The 24,307-nt window shown below is 44.7% G+C and overlaps 2 protein-coding genes across 6 annotated transcripts in view; one reads left to right on the forward strand and one right to left on the reverse strand.

Moving 5' to 3' along the window:
• Window positions 1-12,046, forward strand: part of LOC118372696 (zinc finger protein OZF-like) — a 16,626-nt gene extending 4,580 nt beyond the window's left edge. Inside the window, exons 1-3 of one of the 4 annotated variants that reach the window (XM_035758656.2) lie at window positions 8,141-8,560; window positions 9,028-9,223; window positions 10,366-12,046. In XM_035758656.2, the coding sequence (XP_035614549.2) occupies window positions 8,555-8,560; window positions 9,028-9,223; window positions 10,366-11,555 (1,392 nt within the window). In that variant the 5' untranslated portion in view covers window positions 8,141-8,554 and the 3' untranslated portion in view covers window positions 11,556-12,046. Of the gene's footprint in view, window positions 1-8,140; window positions 9,224-10,365 lie in introns of those variants that run through there. The other 3 variants (XM_052519765.1, XM_035758655.2, XM_052519764.1) reach the window with 3 other exon arrangements.
• Window positions 9-7,117, reverse strand: LOC127930196 (uncharacterized). Of its 2 annotated transcripts, XM_052519768.1 has the most exons (4): window positions 3,637-7,117; window positions 2,587-2,686; window positions 1,789-2,438; window positions 9-1,738 (listed from the first exon to the last, which is right to left on the reverse strand). In XM_052519768.1, the coding sequence occupies exons 1-4, from the start codon at window positions 3,789-3,791 to the stop codon at window positions 1,612-1,614; spliced, it is 1,032 nt and encodes a 343-aa protein (XP_052375728.1). In that variant the 5' UTR covers window positions 3,792-7,117; the 3' UTR covers window positions 9-1,611. The 2 variants fall into 2 exon arrangements, with proteins under 2 accessions (XP_052375728.1, XP_052375729.1); XM_052519769.1 differs by lacking the exon at window positions 3,637-7,117 and having other exon boundaries at window positions 1,789-2,388; window positions 2,487-2,780.
• Window positions 12,047-24,307: the final 12,261 nt, after the last annotated feature.

Consider the following 24,307-nt stretch of genomic DNA (forward strand, 5'->3'; position numbering starts at 1 on the left):
TTGTTGGATTGACACATTTTGTCGCTGCATCATTTTTTATTACATTGATAATTTCTCATTCTCAGATACACATTTCCATCCATTATGAACCAATGATGTGTGTTATTTTTGTGGCATTTATGATATGATTTATTCTATATATTTCAAGCATACTTTTACAACCTTTTGAGTAAACATTAGTTTAGATTGGATATAGGTACATAACATCTATATAAATCAATGTTTTCATTGATTATGACAATCATCAAGCTAGGTATGATTTATTCTATAAATGTCCAGTATACTTTTACAACCTTTGTTTTGAGTAGAAATTCCAGTTTTGATTTGATAGAGGGCATGTATCAAATTAGTTATTGATTTATACCATTTTAAATGGCATTTTATAGATTATGTATCTACATCAGATCAAAACAAAGGTTGTAAAAGTATGCTAGACATTTATAGAATAAACCATATCTATTTTTGTTTCTGTGACGATCAATGCATTAGTCATTGAAATGTGCCATTTTAAATGGCTTTTGGCGAATGTCTGAAATAGAAAACCAACTTTACCTTGGTGAGTATTTTCTGCACCCACCAAGCTCAAAGTCTAGAACTCAGATTAAAACCAGCATATAGCTACCATGAAAAATGGATTGACTAAGTTTGTAGGTGCAACAGATTTGATTACAATTCATAATGTATCGCTCACATGCACATTTCATGCATTACGTTAGGAACCAACAATGAGTTCCTTTTTTTGTAGAATTTCTGACAATTATAAATTCTGAGGTTATCTAAACTGGTCATCAACAATACAGCTGCTATTAGCTTGCTTGTCCAAAATCCAGCAGCTAGCCTCTGTAAATAGCTAGCTTACTCCAGTCAGCTGATGTCCCACTACACAGGGCAATGTCCCAAATCACTTCCCTGGGGCATTGGGATATTTAGACCAGAGGAAAGAGTGCCTCCTACTGGCCTCCCAACACCACTTCCAGCAGTATCCAGTCTTCCATCCAGGGACCAACTAGGACCATCCCAGCTTAGCTTCAGACGCAGTGTGGTATGCTGCTGGAAAAGGCTGTAGGCTTGTTCATTTAGCTGACAAAATATACTTATGGCCCATGTCATTCTTTTACATTAAATAATTTTTATAGTAAGAAGAATATAATTGATCTTAGCTGAATAAAATAGGATATTTTTCCCATTCCAGAGCGAATATGAAGTGGCCATCGAGCGTAAAAGTGTTCATTTGAAACCGGTCCTATATGTTACATTTGGAGTTATTTGGCAACTTTAGTTGTAAATGATAAATGCCAAGAGCTGAGCAAAGAAAATAGTCCCCTCATCCAGCTGGTCCTGGGGCTGAGTTCACAAACCTGTTCTACTAACACACTGAAGCCTCATTCCCCTCATCCAGCTGGTCCTGGGGCTGAGTTCACAAACCTGTTCTACTAACACACTGAAGCCTCAGGACCAGAACATCCAATCAATCAGAATAAACCAAATTACAAACGCAGTCAAAACAGAACTACATTGCTTAATGGGAAAAACAAGCACAAACACAAAACAAAATGCAGTGCTATCTGGCCCTAAATCGACAGTACACCGTGGCTAAATATTTGACCATAGTTACTGATCAAAACCTTGACAAAGTACAGGCTCAGTGAGCACAGCCTTGCCATTGAGAAGGGTAGACACAGGAAAACATGGCTCCCTGTAGAGGAAAGGCTGTGAAACCACTGTACCACAGGATAACCTGGCTCCCTGTAGAGGAAAGGCTGTGCAACCACTGTACCACAGGATAACCTGGCTCCCTGTAGAGGAAAGGCTGTGAAACCACTGTACCACAGGATAACCTGGCTCCCTGTAGAGGAAAGGCTGTGAAACCACTGTACCACAGGATAACCTGGCTCCCTGTAGAGGAAAGGCTGTGAAACCACTGTACCACAGGATAACCTGGCTCCCTGTAGAGGAAAGGCTGTGCAACCACTGTACCACAGGATAACCTGGCTCCCTGTAGAGGAAAGGCTGTGAAACCACTGTACCACAGGATAACCTGGCTCCCTGTAGAGGAAAGGCTGTGAAACCACTGTACCACAGGATAACCTGGCTCCCTGTAGAGGAAAGGCTGTGCAACCACTGTACCACAGGATAACCTGGCTCCCTGTAGAGGAAAGGCTGTGCAACCACTGTACCACAGGATAACCTGGCTCCCTGTAGAGGAAAGGCTGTGAAACCACTGTACCACAGGATAACCTGGCTCCCTGTAGAGGAAAGGCTGTGAAACCACTGTACCACAGGATAACCTGGCTCCCTGTAGAGGAAAGGCTGTGCAACCACTGTACCACAGGATAACCTGGCTCCCTGTAGAGGAAAGGCTGTGCAACCACTGTACCACAGGATAACCTGGCTCCCTGTAGAGGAAAGGCTGTGAAACCACTGTACCACAGGATAACCTGGCTCCCTGTAGAGGAAAGGCTGTGAAACCACTACCACAGGATAACCTGGCTCCCTGTAGAGGAAAGGCTGTGCAACCACTGTACCACAGGATAACCTGGCTCCCTGTAGAGGAAAGGCTGTGAAACCACTGCACAACAGGATAACCTGGCTCCCTGTAGAGGAAAGGCTGTGAAACCACTGTACCACAGGATAACCTGGCTCCCTGTAGAGGAAAGGCTGTGAAACCACTGTACCACAGGATAACCTGGCTCCCTGTAGAGGAAAGGCTGTGAAACCACTGCACAACAGGATAACCTGGCTCCATGTAGAGGAAAGGCTGTGAAACCACTGTACCACAGGATAACCTGGCTCCCTGTAGAGGAAAGGCTGTGAAACCACTGTACCACAGGATAACCTGGCTCCCTGTAGAGGAAAGGCTGTGAAACCACTGTACCACAGGATAACCTGGCTCCCTGTAGAGGAAAGGCTGTGAAACCACTGTACCACAGGATAACCTGGCTCCCTGTAGAGGAAAGGCTGTGAAACCACTGTACCACAGGATAACCTGGCTCCCTGTAGAGGAAAGGCTGTGAAACCACTGTACCACAGGATAACCTGGCTCCCTGTAGAGGAAAGGCTGTGAAACCACTGTACCACAGGATAACCTGGCTCCCTGTAGAGGAAAGGCTGTGAAACCACTGTACCACAGGATAACCTGGCTCCCTGTAGAGGAAAGGCTGTGAAACCACTGTACCACAGGATAACCTGGCTCCCTGTAGAGGAAAGGCTGTGAAACCACTGTACCACAGGATAACCTGGCTCCCTGTAGAGGAAAGGCTGTGAAACCACTGCACAACAGGATAACCTGGCTCCCTGTAGAGGAAAGGCTGTGAAACCACTGTACCACAGGATAACCTGGCTCCCTGTAGAGGAAAGGCTGTGAAACCACTGTACCACAGGATAACCTGGCTCCCTGTAGAGGAAAGGCTGTGAAACCACTGTACCACAGGATAACCTGGCTCCCTGTAGAGGAAAGGCTGTGAAACCACTGTACCACAGGATAACCTGGCTCCCTGTAGAGGAAAGGCTGTGAAACCACTGTACCACAGGATAACCTGGCTCCCTGTAGAGGAAAGGCTGTGAAACCACTGTACCACAGGATAACCTGGCTCCCTGTAGAGGAAAGGCTGTGAAACCACTGCACAACAGGATAACCTGGCTCCCTGTAGAGGAAAGGCTGTGAAACCACTGTACCACAGGATAACCTGGCTCCCTGTAGAGGAAAGGCTGTGAAACCACTGTACCACAGCAGAACCTGAGATTTGCATTTCCTGACAAAATGTTAAAAAAAAATAAAAAAATGAGTGCATAATTTCCCCAAATGTGAAACCCTTATCCAAGGCTTTAAAGACCCCTCTGATGAGAGTAGACTACCCGTCCTGTTGGGAGAGGACACAGAGAGCTGTGGGGTGGCAGCGCACTACATCGCTGCCTGCCATAAGATGAGGGACAGTGTCTGACAGACCAGTCAACCTATACATGTCCTCTACTGTATGCTTATTGTTATTGTTCATTGTATGGTTATTTTGACCCTTGGTTATTGTTGTTACTGTTGTCCTGTTGACAATTTTGATTCTCATTTTTTTTATATTGTAAATATCCAAAATAGGCTTTGGCAATATGTACATTGTTACGTCATGCCAATAAAGCAAATTGAACTGAATTGATAAACCTTCTAGAATGTATTTGAAATCAAAACATATATGGGCTGCACAGTGACTGTAGCCTGTTGATGATTTCAGGCAGTTACAAAAAAAATAAAGAAGCTTGTGCTCTGTTCCTTGCCTCAGGCTGTACAGCTGTTCTCACATCAAGTGGTCAGATTTTCACCCATCAGACTATTCTCAATTTAATCTTGTTCTGATTTAGAATGGCCCATTATCAAATGGGCAGGAAAGGGAACAGGGGGAAACAGACAAATCAAATCAAATTTATTTGTCACATACACATGGTTAGCAGATGTTAATGTGAGTGTAGCGAAATGCTTGTGCTTCTAGTTCTGACAATGCAGTAATAACCAACAAGTAATCTAACTAACAATTCCAAAACTACTGTCTTATACACACAAGTGTAAGGGGATAAAGAATATGTACATAAAGATATATGAATGAGTGATGGTACAGAGCGGCATAGGCAAGATACAGTAGATGGTATCGAGTACAGTATATACATATGAGATGAGTATGTAAACAAAGTGGCATAGTTAAAGTGGCTAGTGATACATGTATTACATAAAGATGCAGTAGATGATATAGAGTACAGTATATACGTATACATATGAGATGAATAATGTAGGGTATGTAAACATTATATTAGGTAGCATTGTTTAAAGTGGCTAGTGATATATTTTACATAATTTCCCATCAATTCCCATTATTAAAGTGGCTGGAGTTGAGTCGTGTTGGCAGCAGCCACTCAATGTTAGTGGTGGCTGTTTAACAGTCTGATGGCCTTGAGATAGAAGCTGTTTTTCAGTCTCTCAGTCCCAGCTTTGATGCACCTGTACTGACCTCACCTTCTGGATGATAGCGGGGTGAACAGGCAGTGGCTCGGGTGGTTGTTGTCCTTGATTATCTTTTTGGCCTTCCTGTAACATCGGGTGGTGTAGGTGTCCTGGAGGGCAGGTAGTTTGCCTCCGGTGATGCTTTGTGCAGACCTCCCTACCCTCTGGAGAGCCTTACGGTTGTGGGCGGAGCAGTTGCCGTACCAGGCGGTGATACAGCCCGCCAGGATGCTCTCGATTGTGCATCTGTAGAAGTTTGTGAGTGTTTTTGGTGACAAGCCGAAGACATGTCATCCTTACGCAGTTGAACAGCAAATGGTGGCAGCACACCGACCAGTTAGGCTACTTTTTTTCTTTTTTGCAGATCATGTGCTTAATATGAGCAACTAAGAAATAAATATAAAAACACTTATTTCACTCCACATGTGCTTAATATGAGCAACTAAGAAATAAATATAAAAACACATTTCACTCCACACATCAACCACTGTTTGAGGAGCATGCTCTCGCTGCACGACAGGTGATATTCCACCCAAACTCTGTATGCCCATTGGCTCTCCAACCCTGTTCCTGTAGCTAACCAATGCTTAATTTGGGAAACCAAGTGAAATCTATTGGGGAACATCGATAGTAACATGATCTCACAATGAAACATATTTCACGAAACTGTTGACAACGCCTCGGCACGCTCAAGAAAGTAATATGAGAATGAGGAGGTGGAAACGCATGATGGTGGTCAGCAACTATGTTGCTCTGCAACAATACAGCTGCTATTAGCTAATGTTAGCTTGCTTGTAAATAGCTAGCTAACACCAGTCAGCTGAAAGCTAGCAAATGAACATGCAAAGAAATGTAGCTAGCTATATTTGTTTATGGAAGATTTGTTACACAAATAACTTCAGGCATTAGCTAGACAACAACATATAACCTCAACACAGAAGGTAGATAACGATAGCTAGTTCACTAACGATAGCTAGTTCACTAACGATAGCCAGTGCTAAATATTTCCACAAAACATAGATGGCCAACTACATCAGTTCAAAACCAACATCAAACTATGTGGAAAGTGTCAAAATACTACCTTGCAATGCAATTTGGCTTTTGCAACACTAGCTAGCTACTCTGTAGTCCAAGCTACGGTAAGATCTAGCCATATTTCACTGTCAGACAAGACACAACTCAAACTGTGGCTGAGAAAACAATACAAATGTAAACTGCATGTTGTGCACTGCAGTGAGCAAATGCTTGCTTGCTAACATCAGGACAAACCAGTTTCACGCATCCAGAATAGATTCTATTATGCTCCTTTTAATCAAAATCTGTGCAAATCAACAGTAGGGCAGTGTGATGGTGGTTGCATCGTCTGTGGACCAGTTGGGGCGGTATGAAGTGGGTCTAGAGTGGCAGGTAACATGGAGGTGAAATGATCCTTGTCTAGTCTCTCAAAGCACTTCATGATGACAGAAGTGAGTGCTACGGGCAGTAGTCATTTAGTTCAGTTACCTTTGCCTTCTACAATGGTGGCCATCTTGAAGCATGTGGGGACAGCAGACTGGGATAGGGAGCGATTGAATATATCCGTAAACACACCAGGACGCGGCTAGGGATGCCGTCTGGGTCAGCAGCCTTGCGAGGGTTAACACGTTTCAATGTCTTACTCACGCCAGCTACTGGGGGGGCAGTCCTTGTTAGCGGGCCGCGACTGTGGCGCGTTATTATCCTCAAAGCGGGCAAAGAAGGTGTTTAGTTTGTCTGGAAGCGAGACGTCGGTGTCTGTGACGTAGCTGGTTTTCTTTTTGTAGTCCGTAATTGCCTGTAGACCCTGCCACATACGTCTCGTGTCTGAGTCGTTGAATTGCGACTCCACCTTGTCTCTATACCGACATTTCGCTTGTTTGATTGACTTGCGGAGGGAATAACTACACTGTTTGTATTCGGCCATATTCCCAGTGGTTAAATGCGGTGGTTCGCGCTTTCAGTTTTGCCCAAATGCTGCCATCCATCCACGGTTTCTGGTTAGGGTAGGTTTTAAGTCACAGTGGGTACAACATCTTCAATGCACTTCCTTATAAACTCACTCACCGAGTCAGCGTATAGATTGATGTTGTTCTGAGGCTGCCCGGAACATTTCCCAATCCGCGTGATCAAAACAATCTTTAAGCGTGAATTCTGATTGGACAGACATGCATTGAATGGTTCTAGTCACAGGTACATCCTGTTTGAGTTTCTGCCTATAAGACTGTAGGAGCGAGATGGAGTTGTGGTCGGATTTGCCAAAGGGAGGGCCTTGTATGCATTGTGGAAGCTAGAGTAGCAGGGGTTGAGTGTATTGCCAGTGCTGCAATCAATAGGCTGATAGAATTTATGTAGCCTTGTTCTCAAATTTTATTTGCTAAAATCCCCAGCTACAATAAATGCAGCCCCAGAATAGATGGTGTCCAGTGAAGTTCCTTGAGGGCCGTCGTCTGCTTGATGGGGTATATACACAGCTGTGACGATGACTGATGAGAATTCTCTTGGGTGATAATTTGGCCGGCATTTGATTGTAAGGAATTCAATGTTGGGTGAGCAGAAGGACTTGAGTTCCTGTATGTTGTTATGATTACACCATGATTGGTTAATCATGGAGCATACAACCCTGCCCTTCTCTTCCCAGAGAGGTGTTTATCTCTGTCGGTGCGGCGCATGAAGAAGCCCGGTGGCTGAACCGACTCTGACAACATATCCCAAGAGAGCCATGTTTCCTTGAAACAGAGGATGTTACAATCTCTGATGTCCCTCTGGAAGGCAATCCCTCTGGAAGGCAATCCCTCTGGAAGGCAATCCTTCTGGAAGGCAATCCCTCTGGAAGGCAATCCCTCTGGAAGGCAATCCCTCTGGAAGGCAATCCCTCTGGAAGGCAATCCCTCTGGAAGGCAATCCCTCTGGAAGGCAATCCCTCTGGAAGGCAATCCCTCTGGAAGGCAATCCCTCTGGAAGGCAATCCCTCTGGAAGGCAAATCCCAAATCTCTGGAAGGAAGGCAAAGGCAAATCCCTCAAATCCTCTGGAAGGCAATCTGGAAGGCAATCCCTCTGGAAGGCAATCCTCTCTGGAAGGCAATCTCTCAATCCCTGGAAGGCAATCCCTCTGGAAGGCAATCTCTGGAAGGCAATCTCTCTGGAAGGCAATCCCTCTCTGGAAGGCAATCCCTCTGGAAGGCAATCCCTCTGGAAGGCAATCTCTCTGGAAGGCAATCTCTCTGGAAGGCAATCTCTCTGGAAGGCAATCTCTCTGGAAGGCAATCTCTCTGGAAGGCAATCTCTCTGGAAGGCAATCTCTCTGGAAGGCAATCCCTCTGGAAGGCAACCCTCTGGAAGGCAATCCCTCTGGAAGGCAACTGGACATTGGCAAGTAGTATACTCGGAAACGGTGGGCAAAGTGCACGCCTACGGAGCCTGACCAGGAGGCCGCTCAGTCTGCCTGTTCTGCGGCAACATTGTTTTGTGTCGGCTTCTGGGATTAGATCCACTGTCCTGGGTGGTGGTCCGAACTAAGGATCCGCTTCGGGAAAGTCGTATTCCTGGTCGTAATGTTGGTAAGTTGACATTGCCCTTATATCCAATAGTTATTCCCAGCTGTATGTAATAAGACTTAAGATTTCTTGGTGGTAACAATATAAGAAATACATAAAAAAAAAACATGCATAGTTTCCTAAGGACTCGAAGCGAGGTGACCATCTCTGTCTGCACCAACTTGCATCAATCAATATTATCTCAGGGGTGAACTCCAATTATTCTGATAGGTTCTGAACATAAGCCGGGACATTAAGAGTTATCAGTTTTGACATTTGTTTTAAGAGTGAAAAAATATAAACATCTTCCATTTGAAAAATGTGCCAAAGTTATTTGGGAAAAAAACTGTACTTTTATGGAAAGTAGTGAACGATTACACACTTCAGGAGAAAGGAGGTATTATAAGGATGCAGCCATCAATCAGAGATTTAGACTAATCAAATGTTTGGTCTAATGATATACTATGTACAATACTTTCTGTGGTCACCAGGACAGAGCTAATCCGTCCCCCTCCACCCTGCCAGAGTCCCCTGGTCACAACTCTCCTGGTAGCTCCTTACTGCTGGGTCTGAAGAGGGTGTCTGTGCTGCTGGTCGACTGCAGGAAAACACCAGGGCAGAGTGGAGCTGTGAGAGAAGGACACAAGGAGGGAGATGGAGATTTGATTTCATCAAGTAAGAACAATGGTGGGTGTGTGAATTATACTTCAATCTCATTCTGCAAATTCTATTAATTGATTGATAAACAATATACACTCAGTGGCCAGTATGTTAGGTACACCTGTTTGGTTCTGGAACAGACCCCCTTTTTCCTCCAAAACAGCCTGAATTGTCTGGCGTGTGGATTCTGCAACGTACCACGGGGATGATGTTGGTCCATGCTGACGCGATGGCATCACGCAGTTGCTGCAGATTGGACAGCGCCACATTCATGCTGCCAACAGCCCGTTCCATCTCATCCCCAAGATACTCTGTTGGGTTTGGTCAGCAACAATGTTCAGATACACTGTGGTGCTGAGTTGGTATCAAGGGACCTAAACGTGTGCCAGGAAAACATCCCCCACATCAGTACACCACCCTGTACCGTTGACACCAGGCAGATGGGTCCATGAACTCATGCTGCTTATGCCAAATTCTGACTCCGCTATCAGCATGAAGCAAAAGGAACCTTGATTTCTTTCCACTCCTTAATTGTCCAGTGTTGGTGATTGCGTTCTTACTGGAGCAGCTTCTTCTTGTTTTTAGCCGATAGAAGTGAAACAGTGTAGTCGTCTGCTGAAATAGCCCATTAGTGACGAGGATCTGAGAGTTTTTCGTTCCAAGATCTCACACTGCACACCACGGTTGTACTGCGCTGTTATTTGTCTATTTGTGGCCCGCCTGTTAGCTGGCACGATTTTTGCAATTCTCCTTCGACCTCTCTCATCAATGAGCTGTTTTCCCCCACAGGACTGCCGCTGACTGGATGGTTTTTGTTTGTCGCACCAATCTTGGTAAACTCTGGACACTGTCGTGTGAGAAAAGTCCAGGAGGGCGGCTGTTTCTGAGATTCTGGATCCGGCGCGCCTGGCACCGACGATCTTACCTCGCTCAGTCGCTTAGGTCACTTGTTTTGCCCATTCTGATGTTCAATCAAACAGGAACTTAATGCCTCTGCCTGTCTGTCTGCTTTATATAGCAAGTCATAGCCACGTGACTCACTGTCTGTAGGAGTGACCTATTTTCATGAACGGGGTAGCGTACCCAATGAACTATCCACTGAGTAATATATTGTTGATATTTGTTTATGGATATTTCCAAAACCTAGTTATTCATTGTCTGTTTCACAGGGGACTCTCCTAACCGTCTCTCTCTCAGTGGGAGGGACTTATCATCTGGGGAGCTTCAACTACAACATGTTGCTGACGAGGCAGAGAAGAGTCTCTCCCAATCAGAACACCTCAAACACCAGCACAGACGTACAGGGAAGAAATCTCACCACAGCTGCTCTGACTGTGGGAAGAGTTTCACTACACGGAGGTCCTTCATAATTCACCTGCGTATTCACACCGGAGAGAAGCCTTATCGCTGTGATCAGTGTGGGAAGTTCTTTGCTCGAGTTTCCAACCTGACTACACACCAGCGAACACACACTGGAGAAAAGCCTTACAGCTGTGATCAATGTGGGAAGAGTTTTGCTTCATATAACACCTTCAAATATCATCTGAGAATTTATGAAGGGGAGAAGCCTTACCGCTGCCTTGATTGTGGGAAAAACTTTGTTAATGCAGGAGCCTTAACCATACACCAGCGTGTACACACAGGAGAGAAGCCTTATAGCTGTCATCAGTGTGGAAAGAGCTTTGCTGTAGCTTCCACCCTGATTAGACACCAGCGCATACACACTGGAGAGAAGCCTTATAGCTGTAATCTGTGTGGGAAGAGCTTTGCTGTATCAGATAAACTAACTATACACCAGCGCATACACACAGGAGAGAGGCCTTATAGCTGTGATCAGTGTGGAAAGTGCTTTGCTTTAGCTTCCACCCTGAATAAACACCAGCGCATACACACTGGAGAGAAGCCTTATAGCTGTGATCAGTGTGGAAAGAGCTTTGCTCGAGTTTCCACCCTGACTATACACCATCGAACACACACTGGAGAAAAGCCTTATAGCTGTGATCAGTGTGGAAAGAGCTTTGCTCTAGCTTCCACCCTGACTGCACACCAGCGAACACACACTGGAGAAAAGCCTTATAGCTGTGATCATTGTGGAAAGATCTTTGCTGAGTCAGGGACCCTGAATACACACCAGCGAACACACACTGGAGAGAAGCCTTATAGCTGTGATCATTGTGGAAAGAGCTTTGCTGAGTCAGGGACCCTGATCTCACACCAGCGAACACACACTGGAGAGAAACCCTATGTCTGTCTATGTGGAGAGAGCTTTGCTCGTTTAGGGCCAATTAAAAAACACCAGAAAGCTCAAATTTGCCATATTTCAACTCCCTCCTATTTGACACAATTTCCAGATCCCTAAATAAAGGATCAGTAGAACACATCTAGTGAACAGTCATATCCATCTCCCATTCTGAAACAGTTGCTTTAGTCTGATCACCATGAAAACCTCTGTGCAACATAATATGCAGCTCTGATCTAGGATCAGGTCTCCCCTGTGTCTATGTAATATCACACATTGATTTAAATTGATAAATGTTATCATAGATAATGTCATAGTGAACCTGTGTGTTGGAGGGGGTGTTGATAATTGTATCTTCTTTCATATACTCGTGATACTATTATTATTAAAATGTCATTATGTAGAATGTTTGAACAATAGGTGTATATTGGGCGGCAGTTGGGCGAGTAACCGGAAGGTTGCTGGATCGATTCCCAAACTGACAAGGTAAAAATCAGTCATCTGACCCTGAAGAAGGCAGTTACCCCACTGTTCCCCGGTAGGCTGTCATTCTAAATAAGAATTTGTTCTTAACTGACTTGCCAAGTTAAATAAAGTTTCAATTAAAATAAGTCATGTATTCAATTGATCAATAAATTCTAGCCATTATCTTCTAAACAAGAACTTTAATAATATCTAAATTGATTTGTTCCTAAAATGAATCAATTATACATTGAGTAATATCCATGAGATCAAAGGCAAGAACTATGTATGCTATCTTGTAACAACGGTTAATGTAATAACTTGATTGTTAATGATAAAATATTGAATTATTATAGTAATAATTTTCCATTTAATGTAGTATGTTATCAGGTGAGTAATCATTTATGAATAACGCAATGACTTCAACCGATCATATAATAACACCTAAACCAATGTTTTAATGTATTACTATCCTAATGTTAATGCCCATACCACTAATTGTTAACCGACACACAAATCTAGCGCAGCGGTAATCAGTCTGGTATTTTATAGGCTACACTTACTGGGCATCAGACAATAAAACTACCTGGACTCTCGAAGAGGACGTTGTTCCATGTGTCGCTGGGGTAGAGGTAGACAATAACAGGATTATTGGTGAATAGGGTGTTAAACGTTTTGACTTTAATAGATCAGGTCAAATAATAATAATAATAATAATAATATGCCATTTAGACGCTTTTATCCAAAGCGACTTACAGTCATGTTGCATACATTCTACGTATTGGTCCCGAATCGAACCCACTACCCTGGCGTTACAAGCGCCATGCTCTACCAACTGAGCTACAAATCTTATCCAGGATCTTTATGAAGTAAGATTAACCAACATCAGACCTTTTATTTGTCAAAACTTAAATCTAGTTTTAATATTGAAAAATGTTTGATTGCTCTGGTCTGGCTGTTCTTTTATCTGAACGCTGTAACAAAGAGAGTAACTGTAGTGTAGGCTAGCTACATATTTACTGTCACTTTTAAACGCTGAAGAATGAATAGCTAACTACGGATTGGGTAAATTTGGATTACTTATTAACAGTATTCCTACTGTGGTGTATAACATGTCTAGTTTAATCATATTTGATCTTCCATATCCATTCGTTCCATTTGAACAACTGGACAAAATAAACAATGGTGGTAATAAACACTTGGGATATTTTGTCCTTCAGCAAAGTAGCCTACTAGCTTAAAGCACACAGATTGATACAAGACAATGCGCAACAAGCAGGTCAAGTCAGAACCATGGAGAAATAATGAGGCCAAGGCTACAACTTGCAGTACCGGTGTGTAGGTAAAAATCACCTGGGAAGCCATATTACAACCCACGTGTTGTGATCATTGCGTTTTTTGTTCTAGCCTGTTACTTCATATGCCTTGACAAGAAGACAGTGGCAGAATCATTTCAACCACACTTTTGTTATTAAAATCATGAAACCGTAGAGCAACATCTGTCTTGTTAGGTTCACAAAAAAATGTTGCACGTAAAAAAGTTACATGACCTACAGAACAGTCAAGCATGTTCCCTAATGTTCCCTACGTTTTCGGACTACTTAACAACTATTGCATTAGTTACGCAAATAAAGCAGGCGCTGCCTCCACTATTCAAGCACCATTTCAACTTCAACATCATCTAAATCACCTATGCTTAGTCCACTACAGTGACAACTCAAATACACGTACGTGTCCATTAAGAACCAACGATGTGCTACATTTGTGTAGCAATTCTGACAAGACTAACTTCGTTTCAGACGAATCTCAGCGTTCTAACCAGGTCAGCGACTTGGTTGCTTGGCAACTTGGTTGCTTTAGCTAAGGTTGGCTTCTTTCAGCAGCTGGCCTCTGTAGCTAGCTAACACAAGTACGCTGAAAGCTAGCTAGGTAGCTAGCTAGCCTAACGAAATGGAAAAGGTAGCTAGCTGTAATTGTTTATGGAATATCTTTTACACAAATAACTATAGCCATTAGCTAGCTAGCTAGCTAGCAGACAACAGCTGACATCAACACAAAAGCTAGTTAATGATAGCAAGTTCACGTCCAAATGCCAGGCCTACATTTTTTCGCAAAACATAACTAGTTAGTGTTGATGATAAGATTGGAGGAACTGGACTCTGTCATGAACCCTGTCTGAATCACGTCTGAATAGACGTGACAAAACTAAAAGTAAGAAAAATATAACAGGAAAATTGTAGTCCCCAAAGAGACGTGAAAACTACTCATATGTGCATGTTTCCAACTCCACCGGAGGATCCTCCTGTTGTAGGAGGGGGAACATCAGTGCAGGGTCATTATTTGGTGCAATAGCAGAAGTAATAACTCGAGAAAGCAGGGAGCGGGCACATGGGATGCAACAACAGCCACAGAGGGTTAATGTAGCAGCAAACACAGAGATAAGAGACCAGAATAGAAGAGACCAGGACCTTATATTTACCAAATGCATCCATCCAGGAATCCCACATGATGGTATCAACCCCAGAGTGGGATTTCATTTTACCATTAAGGGTACGCAGGCCTTCTAACGCTACAGTGAGGCTGCCATCAGAGGCTGTGTTATTGGGGATAAATGTGCAACATTGCTCCCCAAACATAAAACATACCCCACCCTTCTCAGCCAGCAACATGTCAACGGCAATGCGATTTTGAAAAGCCATAAGGGAGGTGGCAGCCAGTTGACCATGTACGGCCTCAAAACCTTGTTGAGTCCAGTTTCCTAATTTTTGGACATTGAAATGTATATAGTTAATGCGGTCAACATTTTTATTAACAGTGCACCACCAGCAGAGAGATGATTCAAAACCTGCGGCGACCTGGTCCACCAGCTTGTACTCATCAGGGACCCCCCTAGGAACACCTATGGCATCAATATACGTGGGATCCCAGACAGTCAGGGCTGCTGCCCGCTTAGTTCTGGTAGGCAGAAACTGTGGGTCCACAGCCTGTATCCGGGTCACCAAATCACCCACACCTATAGGGTAAACAGAGATAGGCAGCAGAAGTGTTACAAGCCCACAAGTACCCGTAGCATCACTGGGAATTCTGTCAAAAACCAGAGTTCCCCCACACCACCACCAGATGTCAGCCCTGATCACTGGCTTAAAACCACCAACTACTACGATAGTATTTGTACACCAACCCTCAGGGAGTAACCCTAACTGTAGTATACCCCCTGTCATGTTAATACAGGAGAATTCGGCCCTGGCAACATCAGAGGAAAATACTGGTGCCCTGACCGTAGCGGAGACAACAGGGTAAACTGCATCCCACAAGGAGCAATTACCAGTCGGATTGTCTTTGTCCATAAGGGGCATTAAACATCCGATCTCGACAGTGGCCGGGACAATGCGGAGCAATGGTCTGGCACCCATGCAAACTACGCAACTAGTGGGGGTTGTATTGGCTGCTCAACCAATTGTTAGAAAAACCTGAGACACCTGTAGCAACCTGAATGTTCTCATCCGGGGTAGGGGTAGTGGCCACTAAAACAGCAGAACCCCACCCATCCTTGTCCTGGGGTGGGGTATGTGGCTTTGCCATATCGTCACGCACCGTCACAGAAGTAGGCTGTGGTTGTGGCGTAAAGCAGATATATAGTGTGAAATGGACTTCAGCCCTGCTGGTATCTACATATGGGGCCAACGTAAAAACCTGACAACCCATAGTGGTCCCAGGTCGTACAATCAGCTTTAGTTGAAAACCAGTGCGTGAAAGTGTAAGCTGTTTGCGCCAGTCATACCTTGTTTCAGCCACCATGTTTTTCCAAGACCACTCACCATATCCCCCTTTGGTTATATACCAGTTAAAACTGGAATAGGTCCATGCAGGTAGCCCCAGACTATTTCGCGCATGACCAAAAATGCTCCAAGGCAGGTAAGCGGTGGTGGTGGCATTGAAAGGCAAACACAAGGTGGTGCTCTTCAACTCCTGGGGGGTGCACTTAGTGACCCCCACCTCACGCCTAGAAATGGTATGGTCTTGTGGTAGATAAGAGGGAAGAGAGAGAGAGTTAGTTTCACCTGGCAGAGTATAATTCAGTGTGTGAGTCTGTAGTGGGTGCATCTGTTGGTCTATAAGCCATGTCAGTGTGCATACAGTGACTCCTCCTATGAGAAGAAAAATAACAAACAGGGGTCCCGAGATCCCCAAACGTTCCCAGGGGGAAAGGTGTGATTTAGTCAGGGAGTATGGGGCTGAACCTCCTATTTTCCTTGGCTAAATAGATGTAGAATTTGGGACCGAATGTAGACCACTTACGTCAGTTCTGACTTCCGTCAGTGTGCGGGAAGGGGTTGGAGCTGGTGTACAATGTGTGAGGTGGTGCCAAGGTACGCCCAATTTACCTTTGACCTGGACTGAGTGTGAAGTAACCTCCTTCACCGCGTACGGACCAGTCCACCTGGGTTCCAGCCACTTTCTCTTGTGGATCTTGACCCTTACCCAGTCTCCAACTTTTACCTCCAGTGGTGCTGGATCTTCCGGCAGTTCTCTCTCCTGGACCTTGCGAACCTGAACAGAGAGAGCTGCAGAAAGTTTTGTTAGTTCTCTTACATAGTTAGACATAGAAATGTATTGCACATCAAGGACGGGCATATGACCTCCCTCCCTTGGTGGGACAGGCATGACTCTTCCAGTCATTATCTCATGAGGAGAGAGATGGGTGCCTGACCCTGGTGAGGCTCTCATGGCCATCAACGTCAGGGGCAGGGCTTCGACCCATCTCAACTTCGACCCGGCACATATTTTAGCTATTTTGAATTTTAGCGTTTGACCAGCGCGTTTCCACGAGACCTTGGGATTGTGGCCTATAAACAGACCCAAATTTAATGACTGATTTCGCATCCTCTCTCTCCGTTGGAATTGCCTCTACCCATTTGGAAAACCCATCCACCATCACTAATAGGTATCGTTTCCCATTAACCACATTATCCGCCCCCATGTCTGTGTAATCTATGCTAATGTCCTGAAAACATGCATTAGGTAATGGGTATGAGCCCATGGGTGTCTGATAGGGTTTCTTTGGGTTGTGGTCACCACAAAAGTGGCATTCGTCCCAAAATAAATCATCGTCATAAAATAAGTCAGTCATATTTTTATGTGAGGGTGCCACCAGATGTGCGAGGCCTTTTGAAGGGTCTTTAGTTTGCCTTCGTGTGTGGGGCCATGTGCTTCTCGTAACAGTTCTGGGTCCATCAGTGTGGACTGCTCCATGGGCATAGGCTGAGTCTGTATAGATATTCACAGTCTTTCCTTTTCCTCTGATGAGGGCCTGCGTCAATCCGATGATTTCAGCTAATTGGGCAGGTGCTGGTTGAGGGTTGATGGCTGATTCAAGGGTAACGTGTGAGCCGTCTGGGCCTGCTGCACCACTGCATAGTCCGCCACATTACCATTCTCTCCCTTGTAGCAGCAGCCATCTGTGTATAACCATAGGTCAGGTTTGGTCAGTGGTGTGTTTCCCAGGTCGGGTCTTAGTTTCAATTCTTGAGCAGCTGTTTCGGTGCAGGAGTGAGGTAGCCCTTCTTCCGCGTTGAGAGCGTCGGCCATGTTCTTGTCCGTGTTATCTAACTTGGAGGAGTGGTACAGCAGCACCCTACGCTCCCCCTCTTGTTTCTGAAAAAGGACAGATGAGGTGAATCCTTCCCTTTCAGAAACATCCAAATGGAACTTGTTCTTGTAGTCAGGTGCAGAGTGTAGATTTGGGCTGTCAGTTGGTTGAACTTAAACAGGATGTGAGGGGTGGTAGGCCCTGTGGGTAGGAGGCAAATGGCGCTGGGTGGTTGTATGCAGGTTGTTCTGAGGGGATGGCCTGTAGCCACCCCTCCCTTGGTGGACCGTAGAAGGGCCTTCCTCCCCTGGTTGGGTGCTGAGGTTGAGACAGTGGATATGGGCAGTCCCTGGAGTAGTGACCGGGTGTCCTACAGTTGTAGCAAACTCTCCCTCCGGGCAGTCCTGGAATACATTGTGGCTGGAATGCAACCTGTGGCCCCCCCTGTGGTGCCGTTGGTGTTAAGTGCGCAGGGCCAGGAGCGGGTGCGGAGGTCTGCTGGACAGTTTGTTGCTGCATCATCTGGGGAAAATCTGGGTGTGGTGAGGATGAAATCAGGCCTCCCATTTCTCTCGTGAGGGAATTAGGTTCAGACATGTTGCCAGTAGGGTGCCGGTCCTCCGTATGTATGGGTTCACACAGTATCTGCCCTCCCTTGATTCCCAGACTCATGGTTCCCTCTATATTACCCCCTTTGATAGCCAGCAGTGGTGCCTGGAAGGTGGCATCTGGCAGGAAAGGGTTAAATGGGTTGTGTGGGTTGTGTTGTTCGGACGAGCCCCCATTATGTGGCGACTGGCCAGCCTCCAGGCCTGTGGAGTAGGGAGGTGGAATTTCCTTTGGTAGTGCTGGGTAGATGGATGCGTAGTGTGCTGAGGAGTGCGGCTGGTGTTTTTTTTCTGTTGAGTCAGGTGGGGTTAGAGTCTGAGTTGGAGCAGCGACTGGAGTTACCACTCCCATCACATCGAGATTGTCTTTCTTCTGTAGTTGCACCCGTTTGGTTTCTTCGATGGCCCACGTCCCTATTTTTAATTCGTCCTCAGTCCTTTCCCTCTCTTTTGTACCGTCGTTTTTGAAAAAATGTTCCCTATTCCTGTCTACCTCCCCCGCCTTCGCTTCTGCCACTGCGTCTTTTAATCCTTTCTGCATAATAGACAGATCTCCCTCGGAAGGGAGACCCCCACTAAAGTAACCTGCCTGTATCCATTTTAGTTTTATACGCTCCCAAACCTTCCTTATTTTGTTATATTGATCTTTACTTCCTGACCTGTCCCTGATTTTTTGGTCCAAATATTCAGTAAATTTGAGTTTGACCGAACTCTCAGCCATCGCGAATCGGTTGTAAGATACACGTTAAATTCGCTAAAAATAAAACAAATCCTTGTATACTTAGCCCGTCCTGGACATTTACATCCAGGATGTATTCTTGGCGCAAACAGTAGTCTTAACTCTAGTGTTTCACCCTCGTATACAAAGTTAGAGCGCAATGGTGGATAGGCATCACTGGCAGAAAAAAAACAACAACTTGGAATTTCGTCTAAATAGGTCTCAGGGACGATCGCAGGTCAAACGTATCTAAAACCCAAAATAGGACACATGGCAGTAATACAAAACTGGTTACCTATTAAACACGGAGCACACAGCTCATCCGTGAGATATAATGTTTAAACACGGAGCACACAGCTCATCCGTGAGATATAATGTTTAAACACGGAGCACACAGCTTATCCGTGAGATATAATGTTTAAACACGGAGCACACAGCTCATCCGTGAGATATAATGTTTAAACACGGAGCACACAGCTCATCCGTGAGATATAATGTTTAAACACGGAGCACACAGCTCATCCGTGCGATATAATGTTTAGACACGGAGCACACAGCTCATCCGTGAGATATAATGTTTAAACACGGAGCACACAGCTCATCCGTGAGATATAATGTTTAAACACGGAGCACACAGCTCATCCGTGAGATATAATGTTTAAACACGGAGCACACAGCTCATCCGTGAGATATAATGTTTAGACACGGAGCACACAGCTCATCCGTGAGATATAATGTTTAGACACGGAGCACACAGCTTATCCGTGAGATATAATGTTTAGACACGGAGCACACAGCTCATCCGTGAGATATAATGTTTAGACACGGAGCACACAGCTCATCCGTGAGATATAATGTTTAAACACGGAGCACACAGCTCATCCGTGAGATATAATGTTTAGACACGGAGCACACAGCTCATCCGTGAGATATAATGTTTAAACACGGAGCACACAGCTCATCCGTGAGATATAATGTTTAGACACGGAGCACACAGCTCATCCGTGAGATATAATGTTTAAACACGGAGCACACAGCTCATCCGTGAGATATAATGTTTAATTGACCTCCTTGACCATACACAACGCATCAACAGGACACACGGAGCACCCAGCTCCTCCGTGAGATATAATGTTTAGACACGGAGCACACAGCTTATCCGTGCGATATAATGTTTAATTGACCTCCTTGACCATACACAACGCATCAACAGGACACACGGAGCACACAGCTTATCCGTGCGATATAATGTTTAATTTACCTCCTTGACCATACACAACGCATCAACAGGACACACGGGGCACACAGCTCCTCCGTGAGATATAATGTTTAAACACGGAGCACCCAGCTCCTCCGTGAGATATAATGTTTAGACACGGAGCACACAGCTTATCCGTGCGATATAATGTTTAATTGACCTCCTTGACCATACACAACGCATCAACAGGACACACGGAGCACACAGCTTATCCGTGCGATATAATGTTTAATTTACCTCCTTGACCATACACAACGCATCAACAGGACACACGGGGCACCCAGCTCCTCCGTATTCTCTAATTAATATGAATTTGGTATAACATACTACACGACCCACTCGACAGTACACAACTCGTCAGTAGGACATTTTACATGTAGATTATTGACATAGGTAAACATATATTGGCAGTCCCTATTCCATAGTACACAACAGTTCAGTAGGATGATAACCAATAGGAGCAATACCTTTCAACCAGCCGCGTTAATGCGTAATTTAATAGATATGCTGTGCGGTTAGTATCTGCTGGAGAACAGGGAGAGGGGGAGGTTATGACACAGAGTGCAAGCTATAATTGCATGGTTAGGCCACAGGCAGACAACAGTCAGTGAATGCTTTATTACATGTGTTAATATGTTAATACATTAGCTAGCTAGCTACATCTGTTCAAAACCAAATTGTTTTCCATTGCTAGCTAGCTACTCCCATGGTCGCATACATAAACTTTGCAGATCTTATTGCAGGTGTAGTGAAATGCTGGTGTTCCTAGTTCCAACAGTAGAGTAATATCTAACCATTCACAATACACACATCTAAAAGTAAAATAATCAAATTAAGAAATATAATATTAGGACGAGCAATGTCGTTTTCTTGAGTATGTGGACACCACTTCAAATGATTGGATTTGGCTATTTCAGCCACACCCGTTGCTGACAGGTGTACAAAATTGAGCACACCGCCATGCAATCTCCATAGACAAGCATTGGCAGTAGAGTGGCCTTACTGAAGAGCTCAGTGACTTCAAAGTGGCACCATCATAGGATGCCACCTTTCCAACACGTCAGTTTGTCAAACTTCTGCCCTGCTAGAGCTTCCCCGGTCAACTGTAAGTGCTGTTTTTGTTAGGTAGAAACAACGGCTCAATCGAAAAGTGGTAACCCACACAAGCTCACAGAACGGGACCATCGAGTACTGAAGCACAAAAATCCAAGAGGTGGGAAAAGCAAGAAAATAATGGGCTGAAAGTGCAACGTGAGTGGTAATGGGTTTCCATAACTGAGCAGCCGCACACAAGCTTAAGGTCACGATGTGCAATGCCAAGTGTCGGCTGGAGTGGTATAAGACTCGCTGCCGACTGAGTTTGGCGGATGCCAGGAGAACGCTACTTGCCCCAATGCATAGTGTCAAGTGTCAATTTTGGTGGAGGAGGAATAATTGTCTGGGGCTGTTTTTCATAGTCCAGGCTAGGACCCTGAGTTCTGTTAAATTTGCCCTCAATTTTGAATCTGGTATCAGGATAAATATGACAATGAGTCACCGATTGTATGCTATGTATTTTTTATTAGGTAAGCAATAAGTGGTAAATGCAATTTTTGTATATACGGGCTCTCTGTCCCAGCTCGCAGGGCAAACAGAGAACTGACTTGTTCTTGACAAAGATATTATAAATATACCCTGACAGAAAAAGTTCTTGCTTCCGAGCCGGCCTGTCAGAGTAGAGACTGGGCGTGGTTTAGACTCACCCAGCCTATCGTTGATTGTTGTCGTACGAGCTGGTACCAGCCCCCGGGCGCTGCAGTTGATAGATGTAACTTGCTGTGTCGAGTATCTATGCGCTCATTCCCTAGATACCGTTATCACATATCTGGTTTCTGTTATTGTTAAGTTTGAGTTCTAACAAAAACAGTCTGTGGTTTGCTACACTACGTTCTGTATGTGTCCGTTTTTATGTTATTCTGTATTTTTCCATCATGAGAAAGGTCCATGGCCCTGAAACTGTTTACAATGGTTCAAGTCAGCTATGTTGCATAACACATACATACATACATCCACACAAGCCAACAGCAGATAATATTCAATCACATATATAGTAACGGGCTCTAGTGCATAACACAGAATCCTCATAATTCCAGTGAAGGAAAAACCTTAACACTACAGCATACAATGACATTCTAGACGATTCTGTTTCCAACTTTGTGGCAAAAGTTTGAGGAAGGCCCTTTCCTGTTTCAGCATGACAATACCCTGTGCACAAAGCGAGGTCCATACAGAAACGGTTTGTTGAGATCGGTGTGGAAGAACTTGATTGGCATGGACAGAGCCCTGATCTCAACCCCATCGAACAACTTTGGGATGAATTGGAATGCAGACTGCAAGCCAGGCCTAATTGCCCGACCTCACTAATGCTCTTGTGGCTGAATTGCAATCCCAACTTCTAGTAGAAAGTCTTCCCAGAAGAGTGTAAGTCTGTTATAGCAGCAAAGGGGGGACCAACTCCATATTAATGCCAGTGATTTTGGAGTGATGTTCGACGAGCAAGTGTCCAAATACCTTTGGTCATGTAGTGTACACTCTAAGTCAATCTTAAATGAATCATTGTTTATTATCAGCATGCTCTAGAGGTCAAAGTCAAACTTAGGAAGCATAAAGTACCGTTCTGAAGGTATCTCCCTCAGGGCAGTCCCATTAGATCTCTTATATTACTGGTTACAGACACGTTACAGAGTTCATAGGGTTGGTTCCGGCATGTCTGGCACAGTCTCCTATCATAACTTATAGAACATGTTCTGGGCATTTTGACAGATGGTCCTGAGGAGGGGGTCATGTTCATGGTCATTCTTTTGTTCAGATCCTCAGAGTTCTTTGCCATGAGGTGCCATGTTGAACTTCCAGTGACCAGTCAGTATGAGAGCGATGACACCAAAGTTAACACACCTGCTCCCCATTCACACCTGAGACCTTGTAACACTAATGAGTCACATGACACTGGTGAGGGAAAATGGCTAATTGGGCCCAATTTGGACATTTTCACTTAGGGGTGTACTCACTTTTGTTGCCAGTGGTTTAGACATTAATGGCCGTGTGCTGGGTTATTTTGAGGGGGCAGCAAATGTACACTGTTATACAAGCTGTACACTCACTACTTTACATTGTAGCAAAGTGTAATTTCTTCAGTGTTGTCACATGAAAAGATACACCCAAATATTTACAAAAATGTGAGGGGTATACTCACTTTTGTGATATACTGTATATATGTGTGTATGTATATAATATATATATGTATACAGTGGGGAGAACAAGTATTTGATAACCTGTAAAATCGGCAGTGTTTCCTACTTACAAAGCATGTAGAGGTCTGTCATTTTTTAATCATAGGTACACTTCAACTGTGAGAGACTGAATCTAAAACAAAAATCCAGAAAATCACATTGTATGATTTTAAAGTAGTTAATTAGCATTTTATTGCATGACATAAGTATTTGGTACAGAAACCTTTGTTTGCAATTACAGAGATCATACGTTTCCTGTAGTTCTTGACCAGGTTTGCACACACTGCAGCAGGGCTTTTGTCCCACTCCTCCATACAGACCTTCTCCAGATTCTTCAGGTTTTGGGGCTGTCGCTGGGCAATACGGACTTTCAGCTCCCTCCAAAGATTTTCTATTGGGTTCAGGTCTGGGAACTGGCTAGGCCACTCCAGGACCTTGATATGCTTCTTACGGAGCCACTCCTTAGTTGCCCTGGCTGTGTGTTTCGGGTCGTTGTCATGCTGGAAGACCCAGCCACGACCCATCTTCAATGCTCTTACTGAGGGAAGGAGGTTGTTGGCCAAGATCTCGCGATACATGGCCCCATCCATCCTCCCCTCAATACGGTGCAGTTGTCCTTTCCCCTTTGCAGAAAAGCATCCCCAAAGAATGTTTCCACCTCCATGTTTCACGGTTGGGATGGTGTTCTTGGGCTTGTACTCATCCTTCTTCCTCCAAACACGGCGAGTGGAGTTTAGACCAAAAAGCTCTATTTTTGTCTCATCAGACCACAGTACCTTCTCCCATTCCTCATCTGGATCATCCAGATGGTCATTGGCAAACTTCAGACGGGCCTGGACATGCGCTGGCTTGAGCAGGGGGACCTTGCGTGCGCTGCAGGATTTTAATCCATGACGGCGTAGTGTGTTACTAATGGTTTTCTTTGAGACTGTGGTCCCAGCTCTCTTCAGGTCATTGACCAGGTCCT

Source organism: Oncorhynchus keta, chromosome 5, assembly GCF_023373465.1.
Source record: "Oncorhynchus keta strain PuntledgeMale-10-30-2019 chromosome 5, Oket_V2, whole genome shotgun sequence".
NCBI classification, from domain to species: Eukaryota; Metazoa; Chordata; class Actinopteri; order Salmoniformes; family Salmonidae; genus Oncorhynchus; species Oncorhynchus keta.

Bases quoted from the DNA above. Each gene is read 5' to 3' on its own strand.
- LOC127930196 (XM_052519768.1), bottom strand. From the start codon at position 3,791: ATGCACTCATTTTTTTATTTTTTTTTAACATTTTGTCAGGAAATGCAA. The intron at 2,687-3,636 runs GTTATCCTGTTG...ACAGGGAGCCAG, and splicing joins TTTCCTCTACAGGGAGCCAG to GTTATCCTGTGGTACAGTGG. The intron at 1,739-1,788 runs GTTATCCTGTGG...ACAGGGAGCCAG, and splicing joins TTTCCTCTACAGGGAGCCAG to GTTATCCTGTGGTACAGTGG.